The sequence below is a fragment of the Sebastes umbrosus genome, chromosome 12, assembly GCF_015220745.1.
Source record: "Sebastes umbrosus isolate fSebUmb1 chromosome 12, fSebUmb1.pri, whole genome shotgun sequence".
NCBI lineage: Eukaryota > Metazoa > Chordata > Actinopteri > Perciformes > Sebastidae > Sebastes > Sebastes umbrosus.
In genome coordinates, this window is record NC_051280.1 from 19437656 (window position 1) to 19460572 (window position 22917).

At 43.1% G+C, this 22917-nt stretch overlaps 1 protein-coding gene and 1 long non-coding RNA gene across 4 annotated transcripts in view; one reads left to right on the forward strand and one right to left on the reverse strand.

Annotated features, from left to right (window-relative positions):
- Window positions 1-22917, forward strand: part of LOC119498363 (ephrin type-B receptor 1-B) — a 168563-nt gene that overhangs the window by 62022 nt on the left and 83624 nt on the right. For all 3 annotated transcript variants that reach the window (XR_005209107.1, XM_037787193.1, XM_037787194.1), the window contains exon 3: window positions 9226-9907. Coding sequence is in view for 2 of the 3 variants with exons in the window: in XM_037787193.1 (XP_037643121.1) it covers window positions 9226-9907 (682 nt within the window). In the remaining variant the exon portion in view is untranslated. The remainder of the gene's footprint in view (window positions 1-9225; window positions 9908-22917) is intronic.
- LOC119498364 lies at window positions 334-22348 on the reverse strand. Its single transcript, XR_005209108.1, has 3 exons — window positions 21122-22348; window positions 9563-9564; window positions 334-344 (listed from the first exon to the last, which is right to left on the reverse strand). It is a non-coding gene; the product is annotated as an uncharacterized LOC119498364 (long non-coding RNA).

Sequence of the window (22917 nt, forward strand, 5' to 3'; positions counted from 1 at the left end):
CCTTTCCTTCTCTTTACATACCTGCTGGTGCGTCAGGGCACATCTCCAACTTCTATATTTACACAAAGTCCTGGTGAATCATTTAGTCATCCTCCTTATCATCCTACAAAATAGATCTATAAGGTTGAGGCTGTCAGATTCCAACACTGCTTTATAGCCTTTTACACAGGGTGACTCAAGGTAATGTTGCTACTGGAAACTGAAAGCCCTGTTGAGGCTCCGTCAGCTGCGTGGTTTCTCTGAAGGTACCTGAGTGGGAGTTACCAGCTTGGGATTAAAGTCTTCAGGAAACAGTTCTCTCTTTCAACACAATTACGTGAAAGACCCAAACACCCAAACTATCCCTTTAACCCTGTTTTTGTCCTTTTAAATACCTTGTTGAGTTAATGAAGCTTTCCCGAAACTTTCACTGGTTTATTTCTAGGCTTACTCATTCACTTCTAACATGATGATTGTGTAAAGATCTGAAATTCTTTTATCAGTTTTATACTTATTCCACACAGACCTGCACAAATTACCACTTTCCTTTTTTTCAGCAGTCAAAATTAATAATTGGAGACTGCTGGCATTTATAACTATCGTTGAAAATGTCCATGTCCGACATTTTAAAACCACGTTAGACTAATATTAATTGAATTTTTGTTTTGTTTTTTACCTTACTCCCTTGATACTTTGCCTCGCAGACTGTCTGCTTTCCGGCTGGATGCCTGTGCTGCGTGCACATTGATATCATGACGGGAAAAATAAAGTAATTTTCTCTGAATAAAAAATGAATGCGCACTGGGAAAGCACCTGTTTGAAGCTAAAGCCACCCTCATCAAGTGGATTGATAATGCCTCGTTACGTAATGCCCCTAAAGTGAAACTCTGCCGACCGGATCCTCGACACAAGGACAAAAATTTGTTTATAATAATCATCCGCTTATAGTGATCAATTTGACCCTGACAGACGTCGATCACTATAAGCGGTTTCCACTTTACTGTATATGAAATGGCAACGCATTCTCATCCCAACTCGTCACATACTGCCGCTTTGTTACGCCCCCTGGCGTCACTTTAGATTTAGCCAACAGAACCACGATAGTTTAGGTTTAGGAAAGACCAACATTATTGGGCTTAAAACTACTAAAAAATGTAACTGAACGTTGTGAACACAGGACACAAACGAACAGCTGATTGTAACGTGAAAGTGAAACTTAACGCACGGGACACAAAGAGCGGTCTCCTGGATGAAAGACTTGTGTTTTTTTGGACCCATCCACCTCCCCTCCCGCCCGCCTTTAGTGTATTTTTTGCTGTTTAAACTACGTCACCACAGCCACTCCCTCTGTGTGTTTACTGCTGCTGCGGATGGGTTTACATTGTAGTTAGTGGAACGCCCGGTGCGTTTCATTCTGGCGCTAAAGCGTGCCTTTGTGCGGTGGTATCGAATGCCAATGGCCTTGACAAAACCTCGCTGAAAACGTGTGGTAGACTAAACACAGTATGTTCATAGTTTAGAGTCTTGTAGCCATAATTCAAGCAGTTGTTTTCATAACTACATTTTTCAATGGTAAATATTGTTCAAATGTATTGAACAGAAGTTATCAAGAACACATTTCTTTCTATTTTAAACATCAGCTGCTGTATAATTCTCTTGTTTCTGTTTTCCCACCTACTACTGTACACCAAGCAACCTTGTAAAAGCTCCACCGCCCACCAGTCACTGCAAATTATGTTTGTGTTAATAATTACATCTCCACATTTTAAATCTTCTGTAGGAATGATGAGGGTAAATTGCCTGCTGTTAACATTTAAATGCCACTCTTCTTGGGTGGAAAAAAGAGCATTTCTGTTCATTTTAATGCTGTCTTCCAAGTAAACAGTAGAAGCTGCAATGAGTGACTAACTACTACTATACTATCTAAGAGGGTTGTGTTTACTAGCAGCTAAATCTAAAAACATCTTCAGCCCAGCATATCCGCTTCAAAGCACCCAGCACGTAATTGAAAATGCGAGTGTTAATAATGATAGTACAAAAGTTGGATGGAGGAGTGGGAGAGCCAGGCGCCCAAGTGGATTGTTCACTTGAATGGCGCAGCGTGACGCCACATTATGTGCATCTGTTACAAGAGCTAAGAAAAAAGGCATATCAAAGACATTTGGGAGTGTGTAGACCAAATTGCAAAGAATATGTCAGCATAGCACATTTCTCACACAGTGTGAACATATATTCACATCAAGTTTGGTATGAAAGCAACCTGTACCAACAAGACAAAACAAAAAAAAAGCCTTGGATAGTGTTAATGCTCAGCTACATCAAGATGAACTTCCTTGCCTAACACCTCAGTGAAATAAACGTATTGATCGGGGGCGTGGGCGTGGCCGAAGAGCAGATCTTCATCGTCCCTCATTCTGACGCAGACAGACAGAGTTCTATTTGGGCTCAGTCAAACTGTGTGACTGTAATTATAGAGTGGCTGAGATCTGGCAGGACTGGGAGTGTTTCAGACATCACCATTTCCTCCCCATCCATCACATCCAGCCAGGCGGAACTAGGCCACAGATGCCCCGCAAAATAATCATTCCCATGCAACTGGCCTGACAGCGGCCCTCATTCAATAACACAGCTGATCAGAAATGATAATAGCAATCATGCCGCCGCATATTTTAGAGGCTGTAGTCTGATTGTGTGTGTGTGTGTGTGTGTGTGAGGTGGAGGCCGAGGCGTAGCTTTCAGAAATATGTGAATTTACGAGACGAGCATGTGTCTTATAGAAGATGTGGGTAAATGTGGCTGCAGTTATTGTTACCAAGGTAAACCAACTGTTGCTTTACATGACGTGTCCATTCTTTCGTCTTCAAGGAACGGACCCAAAGGTTGAAATGCAAATATCCTCATTAAGTCAGGGTTATTCGAAGTAGCCTTTGGAAAGAAAAAGCTGTCTGTCTTGTGATTACCGTCGGCGGTGAGCTTTGGAAAATGAGAAGAGCATCTTTCAACAGGGGCATAAAGAGTTCAATCCCTATCTCAGCTTTTCATGTCCAGCTATAATCCACTGTCCTTCTGAGACCTTGGCCTTTACAAATATGTCAATGTGAATCTCACCTGCATGTGCGCCCTTCCTTTTTCTTTTCTTCTCTCCTTTTATCAAAAGCCAGCTCTTTAAATGCTGATTTATTCATGCCTAATTATTAAAAAAATGGATTCTATGAAGGTATACTTTCCCTGCCTCAGTGCAATGCTGTGTTGTCATGAATAACAAATAGGTTCATTATTGAAATGTCCATCCTAAGCCTGTAGTATGAAAAGCAATCTCCTGCTTGCCTCCACCCACATGTTTTAGTCCTGCATTGATAGATGAACAGACAAGTATTGGGTAGAAAGTGCTCACAAATGTGCCAGCCATTTCTCTTGGGGTTACCCAACACCCCTAGCCATACTGTTGGCGGAAACACTATATAAACACAATCTAGTCCAAGAATCCTTTGGGGATCATGTAAAAAAAATGAAGCAACCTCTCGTACTGACTGTCCCTTTGCTCAAAGTTGAGTGCTTTAACTGAAAAGGACACAAATCATTCAGTTGTAAACAGCACCAGCAGAGCGTAGTCTGGGACAGAGTTGAGGAGATGGCGATGGAGCGGTTACATTTGGCCATTGCTGTCTTCTATTTAGTACACCTCTTGCCTTCGGTCCTGCTGTAAAAGCCCATCGTCAGACTGAATAATGGCACTTTTGATGGCCGTTCAAGAAACAGTTTCCCGGCGCTCATCTGCTATTTGCGGTGGCATTTTGTAGACCTTTTCTAGGCTGAGGAAGCTTTAAATGTGGAAATGCTCTGAGCTGCTCATCATCCATCTGTGTTCAGTAGCTCTGAGCGTGTATAGCTGTATTAACTGGTGCTGATGGATTTGAAAAGCAGTGAGTGAGTGAGACTCCACTGAGAATCAGCCAGAAGACTGGAGGTTAGAGATCAGCCCAATAGATGCTTCTCTATTCAAGTCTCCATCTCGTGTGGATTGACTGCTGTTGAATTATGAGCTTAAAGTAGTCAAGAGCTGTCTTTATGGATGTGTAGTTAAGCCTGGGCCACAACCAGACCTATTGCTGCCAAGTGTTTTGGCTGGTTTGAGGGTATAGTTACAGTACATCAGGACAGAAGTTGTAGTGCTCCTACTGTACTTTATTCCCGAATTTCATTTTGTGGCAACCATTGGCCTCCTTCCACCAAATAGTCCCTGGAAAAAAGCCCCAGGAACAAAACTCGTGACCTAAATTGGGAAATAAAGATCCTTTTCGCGTGCTCTTGTTTACATTTCCACAGCATCTAAAGAACATTGAAGATGAGGTAAATTACCCATAATGGAAAGCAACAGCTTTTTTTTGAGACACATTGTTTTCATGTGACAAAACAACAACTCAGAGTTCCCGTCATTCTTTGTTATCTACTGCTGTGAGTTTTCTGGAAAGAAACCCGCAGAGGTAGAGGGAGAGACTGAAAATACAAGTGTTGTCCAGAGGGAAACCTACGGGGTCTGAGAAGTGAAGCCAATGCTGAAGTGCCTAATAGCCAGCAGGGGGCGACTCCTCTGGTTGCAGAAAGAAGTCTGATTCTATAGAAGCCTATGAAGAATTAACCCCTACTTCTCACTTGATTTATTACCTCAGTAAATGTTGTAAACGTGAGTATGCATGATGTTCATTTAGTAAGTTTTGGTACCATTTAGAGTCAAAGGTTGCGTCCGAAATTCCATACTAACATACTATTTAGTAAGCAAAAACAGTATGTGAGATATTTTAGTATGTCTGAAACCTTAGTATGAAACCAATAGTATGTGAATTGCATACTATTTCCGGTGAGATATTACAGTATGCAACGCTGGACACTACGTTGGCATAAATATCCCACAATGTAATGTGGTAGTGACGACAATGTTCATAACGGACGTTAACGGACAGCAGAAGTATAAGATTTCACTTTGCTAGGTGTAATACATATTTTAAATTAATTCAGACTTTGATTCTCACAGACCGTCGTTTTGGTCAACTCAGGTTGGCACTGGTTACCATGGTTACATATCTCCAACCGGCAGGGAGGCTCTCAGGAAGTGACGACGTAAATTACTGCTCAGTGCAGGTTATTTCTTACTTTAGTATGTACCGTATAGAAACATTGATACTACTGGCGCCCACTGCTGATTTCTGAGTGAGTGACTGCTGTAAACAAGTTGTAGTAGCTTTGAGGCTTGTGTTTGACCAGTCAGCAATGGTCACATCTGCAAAATTCGGTCTTTGCCTATTAGAAAATACAACCCCCAGTGCAGGGACTTTTGGGGAACAGGAAGTATGGCCCAGGAATCACATTAAGATCTAGGTTCCTTAAGTTGAAAAGCAAGTAAAATTCTTGAGCTCCTAAAAACAATCCTGAAAAACTCCCTGGTTAATGTGGTGGAAACAGACTATGTGACCTTTTGTACTATTCTCAGGCCAGATCTCATCTCCATAGCTTTTGTTATATCACTATCAAGCATGACTGTAATCTTGCAGCATGTGTGCGGTAGCTCCTGTCCCATTCCCACCATGCCTGCCCTAAATGACTCATTAGTCCAGTCCATTTCTCCCGTTATTGTCCACAGGTGTTACATCCGTGTTCTGACAGGTTACTCTCAGCTCTGTGATTGGGGCTCTGCTTGTCCCCGGCTCACTGTTGGACGCTGCGGTCCTCTAGAGCTCGACTGTGGCCATCTGAGCCGCTCTGTGTTATTTTAGCCTTTGAAGGTAATGGCAGGAGATCAATGTGATGAATGGCCTTTATGAGGGCAGAGTATCGATGGCTTGATGGCAGCGAGCTGAGGCTGTGGGAAGGGGAGCATCAGCCTGAATATATTACCCTCCCTCAACCCCTCCTTCCCCTTGATTCCTTTCCGCTCTTGTATTTTTCTTTTATCCATCACTCTGTCTCTTTTCTCTCCTCCGCCCTCTCTCCTCCAGCTCAGCTAGCTGTGACTGGTCATTAACACAAACATTAAGCGCTCTGTGAATCCATAGCTCCTCCATCTCCTCGCTGCTGCCCATAAAACAGAGCAGCCATAATGACACACACAATGGCCACACTTGACAATCAAGGGTAGGAGAAGAGCGTCTCCTATATTACTGGCAAAAGCAAAGCCATTAGAGTGGAGCCAATGGGTGCATTTGGTTGGCGTGAAAATTAGTGTTGTGTGAAGAGGCTCTCAATATTTGTCTGGTGTTCCATCAGCAAGAAAGTTTGTGTTCAGTGAGATTGGTAATGATATAGAGATGCAGAAATATGTACAGTAAAACTAATTGGGAGAGAGCTGACGTTATAGAGGCACATAAAAGTCTCTCCAAAGTGATGCTTTTCAGTCAAACACTTACACCCGCTGTATTCATTTTGTTTTTGCCATGACTTCAATTTCATCAAGATGTAATCCACAGCCTCTACTGCCGACTGCCATCATCTCTTATCACCTGAGCTTATGGAAAAAACATGTGGTGGCGTTGTACAAATGAAGACCTGGGAACATAAAAATCACACTCCAGTCTGCCTTCCACACCTTGTTCACCTTGAGCCAATATGAATGATACATGCCTCCAACATGCATCTGCGCTTACGCCCATAATCCATGGACTAAATATACACAGTGCAGGACTAACAGTGTTATATCACACACAAATCCTTGAAGAGGAAATGGATGCAAGGACCAGGGAATTCCATTATCAGCGAGGTGACAGGTGATAATGCCTCCTCTCTTCTCTCTTCTCCGGCAAGGTCAGAGAGATGTCACGCAGTAGTGCAGGAGATAGATTTGATTTAAATGATGTAAAAGGTCTGTGGAAGAGCAAAGAAATAGAAATAGGAAACCTAGGCAGAGTATCGATGTGACTGCTGGGCATGTTGCGGCTTATCTAGATAGCGTCTTTGCCTCTTAAATGCATGTTTCGCACGCATTTCAATGTTGTTAGAACAGGACGGATGATGAAGACGCTGAAGAATTGATACCAATGTTAATACTCAGAGTAATAAAATGTTTTGGACCTACAGAAGCAGAAACGTGGCGTGCTGCCTCGAGCTCTCCAGCAGCAAAACAACAGCCAGCAAATCAATATGTGGTCGGTAAACCATCAAATTATAAACAGCACGATCTCTGAGTGCGCACACACACACACACACGGGCGTAAATAGAAGATGAATACAAAGCGCTAAAAGGATGCGAGGAAAGAGTCTCTGCTAAGTAACCGAAGCACCTGTAATAGTTTTCTTTGTCTTTGGCACAATGGTGACACCGAATATCTACAGAAGATATTGCAGTTCATTATTATAGGAGCCAATGAATTTCTGGACAGATTTCAGACGGGCATTATCGGAGACGCCTCCGGCCTCTCTTTGGCGTGAAAGATGGTGGTCATTTGGCTAGACGGGGGGGCGGTGAGGACCCCCTCCTAGACCGGAGCAGACGAGTGCAGAGGAGCCTCGGGCTGGGCTGTATTAATGAACAGGCAGTGCTGGAAGGGACAGGTTGCTGTAATGCTGATGAATGGTCATTACAGAGCAGAGACGAGGGAAGAGAGCAGAAGGGGAAGAGAGGAGAGGGAGGGGGGAGAGGAGTACAGCGGCGAAGTGGGCACTGAGGGAGCAGCGGTGAAAAAAGGCTTTAATTTGCACCTCAGATTTCTGTAAACTCGTTTATCATGTCGGCGGTGTCGCTATTCTCCACATGTCTTCTCCCTCTCCTTCCTTGCCCCCACCTGACCCAAAGCTTCTTGTTTTTCTCCAGATGTTGCCATGCATTTCTTGGACCAAATAGTTTGCAATCCTCATTGTTTTTTGTATATTTTCCCAAATTTGATGGTATACAGTACATGTATCTCGTCTAACATTGTCTTATTGCAAGATTTCTGAATACCTCCCATCATTTGACCAGCTGTGTGAGGCTGCTGTGTGTGGAGAGTTGAATGTCCATTAGGCCTGATTGAGCAGCTGGGGCCTTAAAGGTCAGAAGAAGGAGGAAGCACCAGGAGATATATGCTCACAAGAAACATGAACTGACTGGAGGCCCACTTACTCCTCCATAGACCTCATTAACTCCTCCTGGCCTACAGCTGTTTGGATCATTGGTGGGGTTGGAGAAATAAATCTGTGAGCCAAGCTTTTGCTTCAAATAAGAGTAAAAAAGAATGGTGTTATTACAGACGGTGGGAGTGATCTGAGAGGGAAAATGTTCAAAACTGTTTCAAATCACTCTCTCTGCTCCACAAAATATTCATTTCAAGTCGGCGTGGCTTTTATGTAACGCATACTGCCTTTATGTGTGTTTTTTTTCTGTCTGCTCTACAGCTGTATGCCAAAGTATAACATCATAAAAATAGCTTTACAAATTAAAATATCACATTTAGAATAGAAGACTGTCTGTCTCTACCAATTTGAGCTTGACCAGCTTTTTGCACAGCTGGACAGTTATACAAAAATGTTCGTCTGAATGCAAGCTTCTCGGCAAGCATCTTTTTATCAGTAATTTCTCTTCCCAAATCTCTCAGTGATTCCAGCCAAATGGTAATGGCACATTTTCATCATGATTTTGTGCACTGAGTTAATACCCCGAGGGACTTCTGATGCTCATCCAACATGCTTTCTGGGTCACACCTGCAAGAAATGGCCTACAGTGTGTTTCAGTTCAGTCTGCAGGCGAATGCCTTTCCATCAGACCGGCACTTGGCTGCCATGTAGTAGCCCCCCCCGTCTGTCTAATTGTAATTCAATAGTGCATAATCTTGAATTTGTTACACACCATATTTTATAATGCATCAACTCTGTGCCTAGCCATGCTCGGCATAGACGGCAAATAGCAGCGCATCCAAAGTAATTATGGGGTTTGTGCTTATGCAGTGGCAGAACACATACTATTTAGAGAACAAGTTGGCAAAGTGATGTTTTTGCTGTTGCTGCACTTAAAGAATTGTTTATAATTCGGAAAAAGAAGGACATTTGTGTATTCTCAATGGACGAATAAGCCCCACAGCTCGCCATGCTGATTCCCTTCTGTTAATCCAGGAAGTAGACTCAAATTCAGTGCTTTAGGGAGATTACTGATGTGTGTTCAAATTCTCTGTGGCTCAGCCAATATTAGCATTCCCTATCAAAAAATGAGAAAGCACTACAGCCTTATCACCGATGATTACTAATCAATCATGTGCACTCTTCTCTCTCCTTCTCTTTCCGTAGTGGGAGGAGGTGAGCGGCTATGATGAAAACCTCAACACAATCAGGACCTACCAGGTGTGTAATGTCTTCGAGCCCAGTCAGAACAACTGGCTCCTCACCACCTTCATCGATCGGCGTGGCGCGCAGCGCATCTACGTGGAGATCAGATTCACCGTGCGTGACTGCAGCTCCATCCCCAACGTCCCCGGCTCATGCAAGGAGACGTTTAATCTCTATTACTATGAAACTGACGCCGTCATCGCCACTAAAGGCACCGCCTTCTGGATGGAGGCCCCTTACCTCAAGGTGGACACCATTGCTGCAGATGAAAGCTTCTCGCAGGTGGACTTTGGCGGACGCCTGATGAAGGTCAACACAGAGGTGCGGAGCTTCGGCCCGTTGTCTAAAAATGGCTTCTACCTGGCGTTTCAGGACTACGGCGCTTGCATGTCCCTGCTGTCGGTCAGGGTCTTTTATAAGAAGTGCCCAAGTGTGGTGCAGAACTTTGCCATCTTTCCAGAGACCATGACGGGGGCTGAGAGCACCTCGCTGGTGATCGCGAGAGGCATCTGCATTCCCAACTCAGAGGAAGTAGACGTCCCTATAAAGCTGTACTGCAACGGAGACGGAGAGTGGATGGTTCCTATCGGTAGCTGCACGTGCAAGGCTGGGTTTGAGCCTGACAACGGCAACGTATGTCGAGGTAAGTAATGAGCAGAGCTAAATACATTTGGTTGCTATTTGAGAGTGTTAACACTGATAGTTGCAAGCTTTTCATCATTCACTCTCTTTTAAAAAGACAGACTACTCATAATAGAACACCTCATTGAAGACAGGTGACATGAATTTGCGCTATTTTTAGGCTTGCATTTTAACAAGGCACCAGCGTGCCTTAGATCACAGGTTTTTCCACATCATTGGAATGGCTGAATTGATTTTGTTTCATGTGTTTTGCTGAGCATGATGTGCCGTACTTCTTCCTTGATCACATCCACCTCCGGCATACTAGAAAGTGCACATTAGCATTGAGTCTTAATCTGTAGCGAATGCCAGCCTTCTGTGCAGCATACTTTACAGATGGCGAGAGGTTTTGATTCTGCCTCAGTATGATGTGCGGAAGACTAAGTTCTGAGGAATAGATAATAGCGCACACATAAAGACTAGGTTAATCTGGGTTTTCGGTTCAAGCTGTCACTTTCTCTCTCTCTCTCTCTCTCTCTCTCTCTCTCTCTCTCTCTCTGTCTGTCCTCTAATGCACCTTTACGCTCTGTTATTCTCACACACTCACACACACACATACAAAGAAAATTTGCTCAAGGTGTCTGATGATAATATAAGTGGCTTGGGGCTCTCAGTGTGGCACAGTATTGGTTGGCCTGCCTCTGGAGGTTAGCTGGAGAGTGTGTGGAGCCCAGATAAGATTGATTGACGCACATCTGCTCTGATCAATAAACAGATATGAGAGTGCCACATATCTACAAAGCACACTGTGTGTGACTGCGTTGACTGTATCCTTCTCGCATTGCTCTACGTCCTACGCAAAACACACCCACACACTAACACACACACACACACAGTCTAAGGTGGCTGAGGTGGAATGACTTTCAAATGAAAATGACAAAAGTAAAAGTTGGTTGCCTTTATTTAGTTCATTACTGGAAGTTTTCATTTCACATCTAACGTTGCCATCTCATCTCATCCCAACTGTGTTTTACATTATTCACAGTTCATTTCATTTTACATGATTTTGTTTCTGCGATTATTATCTTTTGTTTCAGTGCGAGGTTCATTTAATTTACATATTTTAAAAGCAACTTTGTATTGTAACCCACACCTACGGTAAAAAAAGTATTTCAGTGCATAATGTGCAAACTAATAATCTACTGTCTGTAGTTTGCCTGCTGTGAATCTTTATTCCAGCTGTGTGATATTCTAAACAACTACCATAGCATCATTATGTCTAATAGAAAGTTTCAAACTGATGGAAATAAAACAGCTGAATATTTGCATTTTGAGCTAAACAAGATCCCGTAATGAGACAAACATGAGACACTTTATGCTTTTGATACACAATAGAAAAGAGTTACTTCTTCTTATGTTTTCTTTATATTTAATTCAATCAACCCTCCGACCAATGGGACTGCAGTTTATGTCCATTTAACCTGGCTTGTTTAAAGGGCCAGTGTGTAGCATTTCGGGGATCTATAAGCAGAAATTGAATATAATATTTATAACTATGTTTTCATTAGTGTATAATCACCTGAAACTAAGAATCGTTGTGTTTTCTTTAGCTTAGAATGAGCCCTTCATATCTACATAGGGAGCAGGTCCTCTTTACGGAGTCCACCATGTTGCTCCGCCATGTTTCTACAGTAGCCCAAAATGGACAAACCAAACACTGGCTCTAGAGAGAGCATTTCACAGTTGTACGTTACCTGAAGTCCATCGTAGTACTCCGACACGCTTGTGAAACTGCGGTAACGTGAGCCGCAGAGTTCAAAACCGCGGTACCGCCAGCCGCCGTCTGACTTCCGTTGTTCCTGAAGTAGTGTTATTATAGTAAGGATGGCCTCTGAGCAGGGCGAACGACGTTACCATGGTTTTACACTTGGTGGCTCACGTTACCACAGTCTTGGAAAGGGAGGAGTGAGCGGAGGGGTACTGTTTGTTGTAATTTGCAACCACACCACTAGATGTCGCCAAATCCTACACACTGTACCTTTAACCAACTTGTTTTAAATCCCTGTGTTAAGTTTCTACTTATACATTGTCGTTTATACATTAGGTAATGTATAAACATGTGACACAGCATATTTAAGCCGTGTGTTATGTTAAGTACAGTCTGTTTCACTTCGAAATATGACTGCAACATGGATGATTTTTTTTATTTTTAACCTTTATTAAATGATGAAATGGATGAAAGATACTGAAATTACAATAACAATATTTTTGGATTGACTCTATGTGTGTCTCCCTTTAGACTAGCTTTACTTTCTGTCTTTTTCTCACCAGAGCTAGACATTAGTGTCTGTGGATTTTTTTGAAGGTTAAACTTTGTAAGGCGAAGTTCAGTACAGGAATTTTATAACAAATTAGCCAAATAACCTTGCCTGCCCTCTAATGTAAACAAACCTGCAGGCTTTAACGGATGAATCTTTTTTAAGTCCTGCAAACTTACTTGATGCTGATCCTTGTCTTTTTTTTGTCCACCTTTTCTCCACAGAATTTCCTTTTTTCCCTCCATTATTTACCTCAACCTTACACACACACTCACAGCACAGTAATTGGAGCCCTATATCCCCAAGTGTTGGTAGGAGGCTTGTTGTGGCTTGTGTTAGTGGGGGGCATTGGCACTGCTGTAAACACCACAAACACAAACACACACGGGCACGTACACACACACACACAGTCCCCCGGTAGGCACTGCACTACAAAGACTCTTTGAACAGAGGAGGAGACGTATATTTCCACTAATTCCCACAATCCCCCTGATTTCCTTCTTTCACCACCCACAGCAAGTAGACTTCCTGCTGTGTTCAGTTTGACATGTCTCTCTGATGGAAAATGAAGCATTATGGGATGTATGAAAAACAACCTGTGGAGGGAGGGAGTTGTTAGTGTATAGCTGTAGTAGTAGCAGAGTAGTATAAACCTGTACTTGACCTTAAGTCTCAGGACACACATGCAAGTGAGAAACAGAGTTATAGAGAAGGAGAGAAACAGATGATGTTGGCGTTTCTATCTCTCATCGCTAGCTTTACTCTCCGGAGACTCGTATGGAATCCGTTCCCCTCTCATTTTCTCCGAGAAGCCCCTCCAATAAGAGCAACCTCAACCTTTTATTTTCCTCCAAGTCTCTTTTCATGGGCTTGTAATCCATTATTTAAACAGGGAAATCCAACCTTAAAGTGCTTGTGGAAGCTGAGTACTATGGGCAACCAATCAATTGGGGGTTGGTGCAATAACATGGCCTCAGCATCGGGTCTGAAGTAATTGCCCATTAGAGATGAAGTAACAGGAACAGGAACAAAACGAATATGAGATCACGCTGAAATAATTCCCCTCGTTGAGAGCAACATGAGAAGGAAAGGTATTACATAGGAAAGGGAAGGCGGTGTGGTGCTTAAAAGAAAAAAGCACTGTGGGAAATTAAAACATGACAAGAAATTGCTTGTTTTGAGCAGTCTTTTACAATATTGTCCGAATATATAATAGGGCAAATAAAGAGTAGACAAATGTTTCTGCCTACTCAACACACGCTCATGTGAAAATTGTCCATTTGGTGTATTTTGTGAATGGTTGGCGTGAGAGCATAAACATAATACATTAAAGCTGCAGTGGGTAGAAATAGAGCAAATATGATTTAAAAAAGTTATTTTTTATAAAACGGTCACTACATCCTCACAGTAATGCATGAGACCGGTAATCTGAATAAAATCATGTGCTTCTGTGTCCTCCGGTGTCCTCCGGTGCTCTTAATGGCATCTGCAAGATTTTACAGACTGGAGGAAAACAACCAATCAGAGCCGAGCTGAAGCCTGCTGTCTCTGAGCAGCTGTTAATCACTCGCGAACTCCGATCAAACGGTCAAACTAGGCAGCGCTGATCAAATATGAATCAATATTTAGTTACTGTAATGCCTATTTCTCTCCTTAAATGTTTTCAGAAACATCTTGTAGTGTACTGTTTAGCTGTAAAATGAGAAAGTTTGTGACCCGGCAGCCATGTTAATACCAAGCACCGCCCCCCAGCCGGAGCACAGCCAATAGGAACGCTCAATAGGACGGCTGTCTCTCTGAAATGACCTGTGATTGGCCAAAGTCTCCTGTCACAACAGAGCCATGAGGAGGTGTGGAAGTCTAGTTTTCTCCCAGATCACTTGAATTACAATATGCTGAAAGGTTATTATGGAATTTCTGCCCAATGATGCCAAGAAAATTCTGCCTACTGCAGCTTTAATGACAAAACAATCAGTCTTGCTTGATATAAAACTGGCTAAGGCTTTATGGCTTTACATAAAATGACAAAACACGCATTCAGTCTATATGGCATAATTAAACAGACAGTCGCTGTGTCAGTCACAGAAACATAAATGTTGTTTTTAAGTGACACATTAATAGTTCTTTACTTGTTTAAATATGGAAGTCGTTTGTTATCACAGAGAAAATTACCCTAATTGTGTGTGTATGTATGTGTGTGTGCATGTTCAAACGCTGTGTGTTGTGTCAGCGTGTGTGTGTGAGCCTCCCTGTACCTGATTGCGCTTTCTGTAATCTATATGTTTTAATTAGTGACAGGTAGCGTGGTGTGTGTGTGTGCGTGTATATGTGTGTGTGTGTGTGTGTGGCCTGCTGTCAGCTGGGCAGAGAGACCATGTTGAGTTGTTGTGCTCTGTAACGATGATGCCAGCATGCCATCCTCATTACCAGCTCCCCAGCTCCCACACAAGCCATTTGGGTATCCCCCTCTCTCTCTCTCTTTCTTTCTCTTTCTCCCTCTCTCCCTCTCTCTCCCCCTTGGCTATGTAAGCAATCTGCTAAATATTTTATCACCCTCCATGTTAAATCGAGCGGAGACACTCCAAATAGCACCCCACTACCTCCACCAACAACGCAAAGCTTGTTTTGTGTGTGTGTGTTTCAAGTATCTAAGAAAGACTGATCTGACGTTTTTTTTACTGAACCCTCTCATGGTCGCTGTCGTGGCCTCCAGCTGAGTGATTGATAGAATCACCTTGATTAGCTTTGCTTCACATCCATCTCTGTGTTTTTTTTTTTAATAATCTGTTATAATCATTGATCATTTTAATGTCCCTTGTATTCTCAAATATGGAGTGATTAAAGCTCCCTGGTAAACTAATTATTTTGACGTTTAAACTCTTAAAAGTGAATGATGCGGCGCATGTTGCTGCAGAGTAAACAGGGCTAAATGCCATACTATGTAGAGCAATTCAAAACTTTTGGACTGCCTGTTCTTCATTTTGCTGTTAACACTTTTTTTTTTCTTTGGGGAAGCAAATTTCTCTATGAGCTGATAAATGCCTGCTTGGAGTCTATAAAGCTGGCAGTCTTATTTTATGAGGCCCTCTACTATAGGCCATTTTGTCTTCTTTTGTAATTGGTTAACCATGCTCAAAGCTTATTGCTTCTCCTTTTTTAACCTCAGTGGGCCATTCTTATGCCAAGCACATAGCTGCTCACAGTCCTCTCAACCACATGGACTTGGATGGGGACAGATAGTAAAAGCATTAGAAAGGATGGAGCATTGTTTCATGTGAAATATCACAATAAGAAACATAACGAGTAATATTAGTATCCATACTATTTTCTGGTTAGTTATTTATGGAACTCATAGAATTTATGTACTATATCTGTGTATTTATTTAGTTGGGTGTTTATGTAATTCCTCACCAGAGCAGCCTTAATATGAATCTTCTCATATTTTCTCTCACCGTTAGGCTTCAGCGGGCTTTTGACACGCTGGCACATTAATATTACAAATATTCAAATAACTTTATTTAACATTCTGCAGGCTGACAGTGGCAGCGGGAGATTCACAGCCCATTGAGCAAGTGCGCTTCCCTGGGCTAAGTGCCGATTCATCATGGCTGCCTTACTCCTGTCTAATGGCTGCCATCATGGGGCGCGAGCGCACACGCGCACCGACACACACAAACACACACATCTTGTGGCATATACGCACAGGAAAAGTGTCAGTTCCTCCATGTGTGCATTTTTAAAATGTTCCAGGCACATTTATCATATTATGAACCCTAGAGTGAAACCTTATAAACCTCAATATATACCCCTATAGAGTTCACTGTCATGGATACATGCCTGCTGGTTTATTGCTCTGTATTAGAGAGATTAGGAGCGAGAGAGTGTAACTGAAATACGTGTAATTCTTTCAAATTATACACAAAACTCATACAACCACTGGATCAATTTAAAGCTTTAAAGCTGTGGCTTAGGGCGGCATGGTGGTGCAGTGGTTAGCGCTGTTGCCTCACAGCAAGAGGGTCGCAGGTTCAAACCTGGCTTGGCCTTCTGTGTGGAGTTTGCATGTTCTCCACCGTGTTAGCGTGGGTTTTCTCCGGGTTCTCCGGTTTCCTCCCACAGTCCAAAGACATACAGGTTAGGTTAATTGTTGACTCAAATTGCCCATAGGTGTGAATGGTAGTCTGTCTCTATGTGTCAGCCCTGTGATAGTCTGGCGACCTGTCCAGGGTGTACTCCGCCTTCGCCCAATGTCAGCTGGGATCGGCTCCAGCCCCCTCCGCAACCCTTAATAGGATAAGCGGTTACAGATAATGGATAGATGGAAGTTGTGGCTTTGGAAGTCATTTACTGTAAATGTTTGGTTTTACAATTTTCCACCCCACTGAAGCTTTGATTACTTCTTTATATGTCTTATCTGGGTGTACAGGATCTGGCAGACCGGACCCACACAGGGCCCGGTAAGCTATTAGAGCCAATTCCAGCCCATTTGGCCTTGTCTACTTCTGTTCCACAGAGTTTACTTCATTTGCAGAGAAACACACACACACACACACACACACACCAACATCTACTAAGTCACCTTGAAGCACAATTAAGTAAACGTCTGACTCTTCCTGTTCCTATTAGTCACATGGCAGCGAGGACCAGTGCGATGAAGACAGAAAAATGGAGTAGTAGTTGGGAGGAAGAGTCGGAGAAAAGCTGTAAGAAAAGAGAGCAGAGAGTGAAAGACTTCTTGTTTCCATGGCTCTCAATAGGCTGAATGGGCGGATGGCAGAGAGCAGTGGTGAAAGAGTGTGACCCAAACAAAGACTCTTTGAATTTAAGGCCCAAATAGAATGTTTGTAATGACCCCAAACACAGATGCGCTGCTCTCACTGCAACGGCAGAGTCAGTCGCTAATAATGCGAGGGGAATCCGGAGATTTTGTTCGCTCATAATGGAAATACCCGCCCCACACAGAGCTGTTCTTATCCCCTATGGAGGGACACATACTCCTACTCCTATTATTTTTCACTCTCTCTGTCTTCCTTTTCACTCGCTGCTTTTTTCTGTTTGGTTCTCTAACCTTCAGTTCCTTACAGGCCATGTATTTGGTCACTGGGCTTTTTTATTTCAAAGCATTTCATTGTCATCTCTCACTTTCCCTCAGCTGCTGCACAGGAACTTTCTCAAGAAGGCTCCACTTCGACCCGACATATCATCCAATCTTCCTCGCCAAATCCTTTTCAGTTCTCTTAATCTCTTCCTCTACTTCAGTCTCAGTCATATGTCTGCTCCTGTTCTCTCCTCTCCTCTCTCCTCTCCTCTCCTCTCTCAGTGATGGACACTGGGGTGTTGAGGCCAGCGAGGGGACACAGGGACACAAAGGACCCCTAACATTCAGCAGATGGCTGGGGCTCCGCGTAATTTGCCCATGTCGCCCTCGCTGGCAAAACACAAAAGCCCAGCGCTACAAGGGGGCTCCACTTCACCCCCTCACCCCGACCATGACCCCCATCAATCAAATCCCTCACCTTATGCTTTTAAGTTATGATTGCACATTGAAGAAAACAACAAAGACATCATCAATAATGCTGTGGAAAAGTGTCAGCTTCTATCTCTGTGTTGTCTTCACAAGGGACCAAAAGTTAAATGTCAAGAGGAATTTGGACAGCACGTAGAAAACTGTCCTTGTTGCTTCACCTCTTCTTTTCTTTGTGCTCTTCCCCCTCTGGAGTGTGCTCCGCCAGGCAGTAATGAGGAGACATGGTGAGCCTCTCCACAGAGTCCCCCCCCACCCCTCTCTCCATCGCCCCTCATTTGTTGATTCCCCCTCTGCCTCATCACTGTCCATCAATATTCACTGTTCGGCTAATAACACAGCCGGGTCTGTTTGGTTTGACGGCGGAGGGACACATTTCACTTCGAGGAAATTGTCTCATCCCTTCCTGGAGGTTATCAGCCGCGGGATGATAGATGTGGATTAGTCAAGGTTATGTTGTGGAACTTGTGGACTGACGATCTAATTAGAATTGAATTGCAATTATAGTAGAGCCAATATACCTCTGTTCATTCCACATGCAGTGAGAACTAGTCGACAAAGCAACCAAGAGAAAGGTAGTGGCCACATTTTTCTATTACTGGAGTGGATTAAAGGGTCAGTTTCCTTGACATGTTAGTGGTATCTAGTCACGTAGAATTGCAAATAGTTTTGCTTTTATTTGTCCAGTTTTGAGATATACATCTTTGGAATTTTTGCCTCTTCCTGTCCCTCATAGAGTCCATTTCTTGAGTAGAATCTAGTTAAAATGAAGTCAAAGTTAAAAGTAATGGAGAAACAGATTTTTTGGGGTGGTTTCTGTGTTTAAAGGAACAGTGTAAATGGAATATAATGTTCAGAACTATGTTTTCCTTAGTGTATAAACACCTGAAACTAAAAATCGTTGTGATTTCATTAACTTATGAGAAGTTTATATCTACATAGGGAGCGGGTCCTCTTCACGGAGTCCATTATGTTGCTCTGCCATGTTTCTACAGTAGCCCAGAATGAACAAAATGGAACCAAATACTTTCTCTAGAGAGAGCCTTTCACATTTTTGTTACCTGAAGGCCACAGTAGTTCTCCGACATGCTTGTGAAACTGCGGTAACGTGAGCCGCCGAATGCAGAACTGCAGTACCGCCAGCCACGGTTTTGCGCTCGGCGGCTCACGTTACCACAGTCTCGGAAAGGCAGGAGTGAGTGGAGTGGAGGGGTACTCAGTTGGTTGCAATCTGCAGTCACACCAATAGAGATGCCGCCAAATCCTACACATCGTCCTTTTAATGATGTAAGCACCACAAACAAAAATTCCATTTGACTCCATTGTATTGGGGTGGCAGCAGCAATTTCAGGCTGATATCTCAAACTATCAAACTATCTGTCTAGCTGTAAGAAAGAATTTTGTAATTAGTACAAAATTCAACGGACCAGACTGTGAAGTTGTTGTCTTATAGACTGTTTCCTGGAGTCTTGCAAATTACAGTTCAAGCATTGTGATTTTAAAGGTAGTTGAGTTTGCACAGTTCCTGTAGATTGAGCCTGCTCAGCATACAGTGCAGTCAGCATGGCGAGTTTGGGCTTTGCAATAAGCCAAAAGTGTATTCTGCCATGCTTTGTGTTGATTCAGTCAATCCGCAAGAGTGCTTGAAATCAATTCAAAGCCTCAAAATCTCTGGACTTTGGGTCAAAGCTTGTGAGCTATTTGTTCTCTTTTGTGGGAGGCCTGCACACAAATGAACAAATCCACACACAAACACACACTTTCGCTCACCCTGAGCTGAACTTTGCGTGTCCAATTTCATAACCTAATCATGTGTGCCATAATTGCAGCACACTTGAAGCAAACAGCATTACAGTTCCACTTAAAGTGCTCGCTAAGTATCCCTGATTAAACATACGTGAAGAATTATGTATGTGTAATCTGTTATGACACCATGCATTATCCTAAACCAACTCAGCTCCCTATAACTGGGCAGGTCATATCAAACACGACCTCAAAACCTTCACAATATGCAATTACCCGGCAATTAGACAACTCCCATAATCCGCATCGTACTATGTCATTGTGCTCATTTAATTGAATGTTTTTGCTGACAGTAAACACAGCCTGTACTTTCCGGGGTCAGCGCATGTGGTTCTGCAGAAACTAGAGGAAACGTCTCTTTTTCAGACTGACAGACAGAGAGAGAGAGAGAGAGAGAGAAAGAGATGAAGCTCAACCTGGCAGACCAGCTCTGTGACAAATTATTGATCTTGGCTTTGTTGTCACTCCTGATGCCGAGGACCCCCCGCTATGGCTACCTTTCCGAAAACGCCCACTGGAGAAGACATCGCGTGAATATTGAATTTTGCAAGATAGGGAAGAAGAGGAGGAGGAGGAGGAGTGTGTGCCTATCTATATGTGTGTGTGTTGGGGGGGCAGTGTGAAAAAAAGGCGAAAGAGGAAAAAAGAGAAAGAGAGCGACTTGGTAATCCTCTCTTTGAGCACTTTGTGCTTTGTGCTCCATTTGTTTACTGAGTTCCCACACTGGCTGGGGGGCTGCAGCTTTTCTCCAAGACTGGAATTAGCATATCCAGACTTGTAGTCAGATCTGTGTGGCTCTTCATATGCGTGTGTGTCCCTGTTTATTTCTATGTGTGTGTGCAGTTTTGATGATGTGAGAGCTTAGCGCATCCTCATCGGCTGGGGCAACCCGACTTTAATGAAATCTTCAAAGTGAGTGTGGTTTTATAGAGTCTGATCAAGCCTGCTAACCTCTCAGACACCCTTTTTTGGCTGTATTTTGTAATAAAAACCCGTCGTGCTTTCAGTGTGCTGAGTGGGAACACAGTCTGTGTCAACAGGTTGACTGCTGCCTACGTGTTGCGGTGGACAGTATCTCTTGTTAGAAGGTTGGATTGGCTGCATCTATTGTGCCTTATAATTTACAGAGTTTCGGTAAGACATAATATGACGGTGCTAAACCAAAACATTTTGAAAACATGATTTTGTACATCTCTTTCAATCTGCATTTTTAGTATTCCAGTCCTCACTAATTCAATCAGCAGAATAAAACACTCAGTTCTATTCATGTTTTGAGCTCAAAGAGGTAACCTTTGCACATTGCTGCAGTAGCTTGAATGATGTGAAACCCAATTCAAACAATACATGAAATCTGATGACTGAACTGATTTAGCTACCTGCTGTATTACAGTTGATAGCCTTTATCTTTGGTATAGTATTTCTTCTTGCTCTTTTCTGCGTTAGAGAAGACTTAAAGTGCTGATACGCTCATTTTCAGGTTCATACTTGTATTTTGGGTTTCTACTAGAACACGTTTACATGCTTTAATGTTCAAAAACGCTTTAGTTTTCTCATACCGGCTGTGCTGCAGCACCTCTTTTCACCCTCTAACTAGGCAGGTATTATGCAAATGTGTTACTTGGTGACATCACCACATTACGGAAGAAAAGACTGGACTTCAAGCAAGGCGTTTCAGGCAGTTCAGGAGCAATGTTTCTGTGGGCGAGAGTAACTCCGTTTGTCGTGGACTTTGGGCTTTGTAACTTTGCAGACCTTTTAAATGCACAAAATACTATTTAACACACTAAAGGAAAGGGAAAAAGCACAATAGGTCCTCTTTAAAATCCGACAATAGAAATGAGGCTACCTTGTGACCGTGCAATCAATAGATATGGATTTGGTGTATACTTGCGCCATCACTGGTGCAGTGTCTTCTGTATTCAGTAGTGTCTCTCTCATTCTTTAAAAGCAATTTATTCTCTGCACTGTCAAGATATGTAATCTGCCATCGGTTTCCATCTGTGTCATGCTCTTGGGCTTGGATTATATGGCTGCTTTTAAAAACAGGATATTGTATTCCTTGTGCTCTTATATCCCAATAATCCTCAACCAATTCAAGGGCCAAAAACTTAGTTACCCACCAGTAGGCTCATCTGTAATTGGTTAATAAGATGGAAGATATTTCCTAGAAGTAAAGACCTTATTACTAGAAAGATGATTATTTGATGCACTGAGAGATACCTTTATAATTTACCCTCTAACATTGTTTTATGATGTCGGTGCACAGTGCTTACAAGTACAAAAAGTCCTCTCTTAGAGATGTTATCTTAGTGCTGGGCCAGCGTTACTGTAGCGCTAGGCCAGGCTGCACAGTGGTATGCTTCTCAAAGAGAATAATATCTGATTAGTCCGAGTCCGAATAGAGGCAGAAGCTGACAAACAAATGGATTTGCTGTGTCTCGAATGTTCTCTGGGGGAGCTGGATGGGCTGAGATACAGAGACGCTGCCTTTGTGTTGGAGCCAGCGCGAAGCATAATAAGACCCTTTGGGGAATGAACCAAACACAGAGTGATAGGGACACAAAGGCACACATGCTCATACACTCATTTCACAATCTCACTGCCTCTCTCTCTCTCCCTCTCTCTTTTTCACTCTTCTTCACCTCTATCTTTCTCTCTTACTTCCCTATAAACTGACCTTTTATATTACTGGCTACTGTGGATGGCCTATCATTATGTGTTTTGGCTTTTGCAGGTTCTGTTGCGTTTCTTGACTCTCGCTATGTTTATTGTGTCAGCCAAGTGTCATGTCAGACTCCCACAAACAGGACTCACAGCAGCCTTTTTTTTTTATAAGGATATTATTGTGTGTGCGTAAAGGCATGTCTGTGTGTACTTCACACCCATCACGGCATGAATGGGCCAGCAAATCCTATTCCCTCCCTCCCTTGTTTTCCTTCTTTATCTCATCTTTACTGCCTCTTTAATTCCCTCTCCACCACTGTCCTCCTTCTCTTGTGTTCTGCTAGGAGAGAAGTCTTATAGGGACTGCCACAATAGGGGTATTAACCAAATGTATATTAAGCTTGCCTGACTCGCGCAGTCAATGTGCTGCTTTTACACCCCTAATGCCATGTGAATGGGCCTGCTGCTCCAAGGGAAACGCCTCCGCGAGCACTCGGAGTGAGGGGCCCTTTTGCAGGCTCTCGTGACCCTGTGCCGGTCCCCATCTCAGAGCGCACAGTTCTTCATTTTCATAAGCGCTTAATCTGGATTGTAAAACTCTCCATTGTGGAAATGGTTTGAGAGGGGGACTTCGGCCCGGACAAAAAGGGCTCACTTTATTCTGAGACTGGGGGCCTCCTTAGCCCTGTTCCTCCCTTCCCATTCTTCCATACAGAAGCCCCA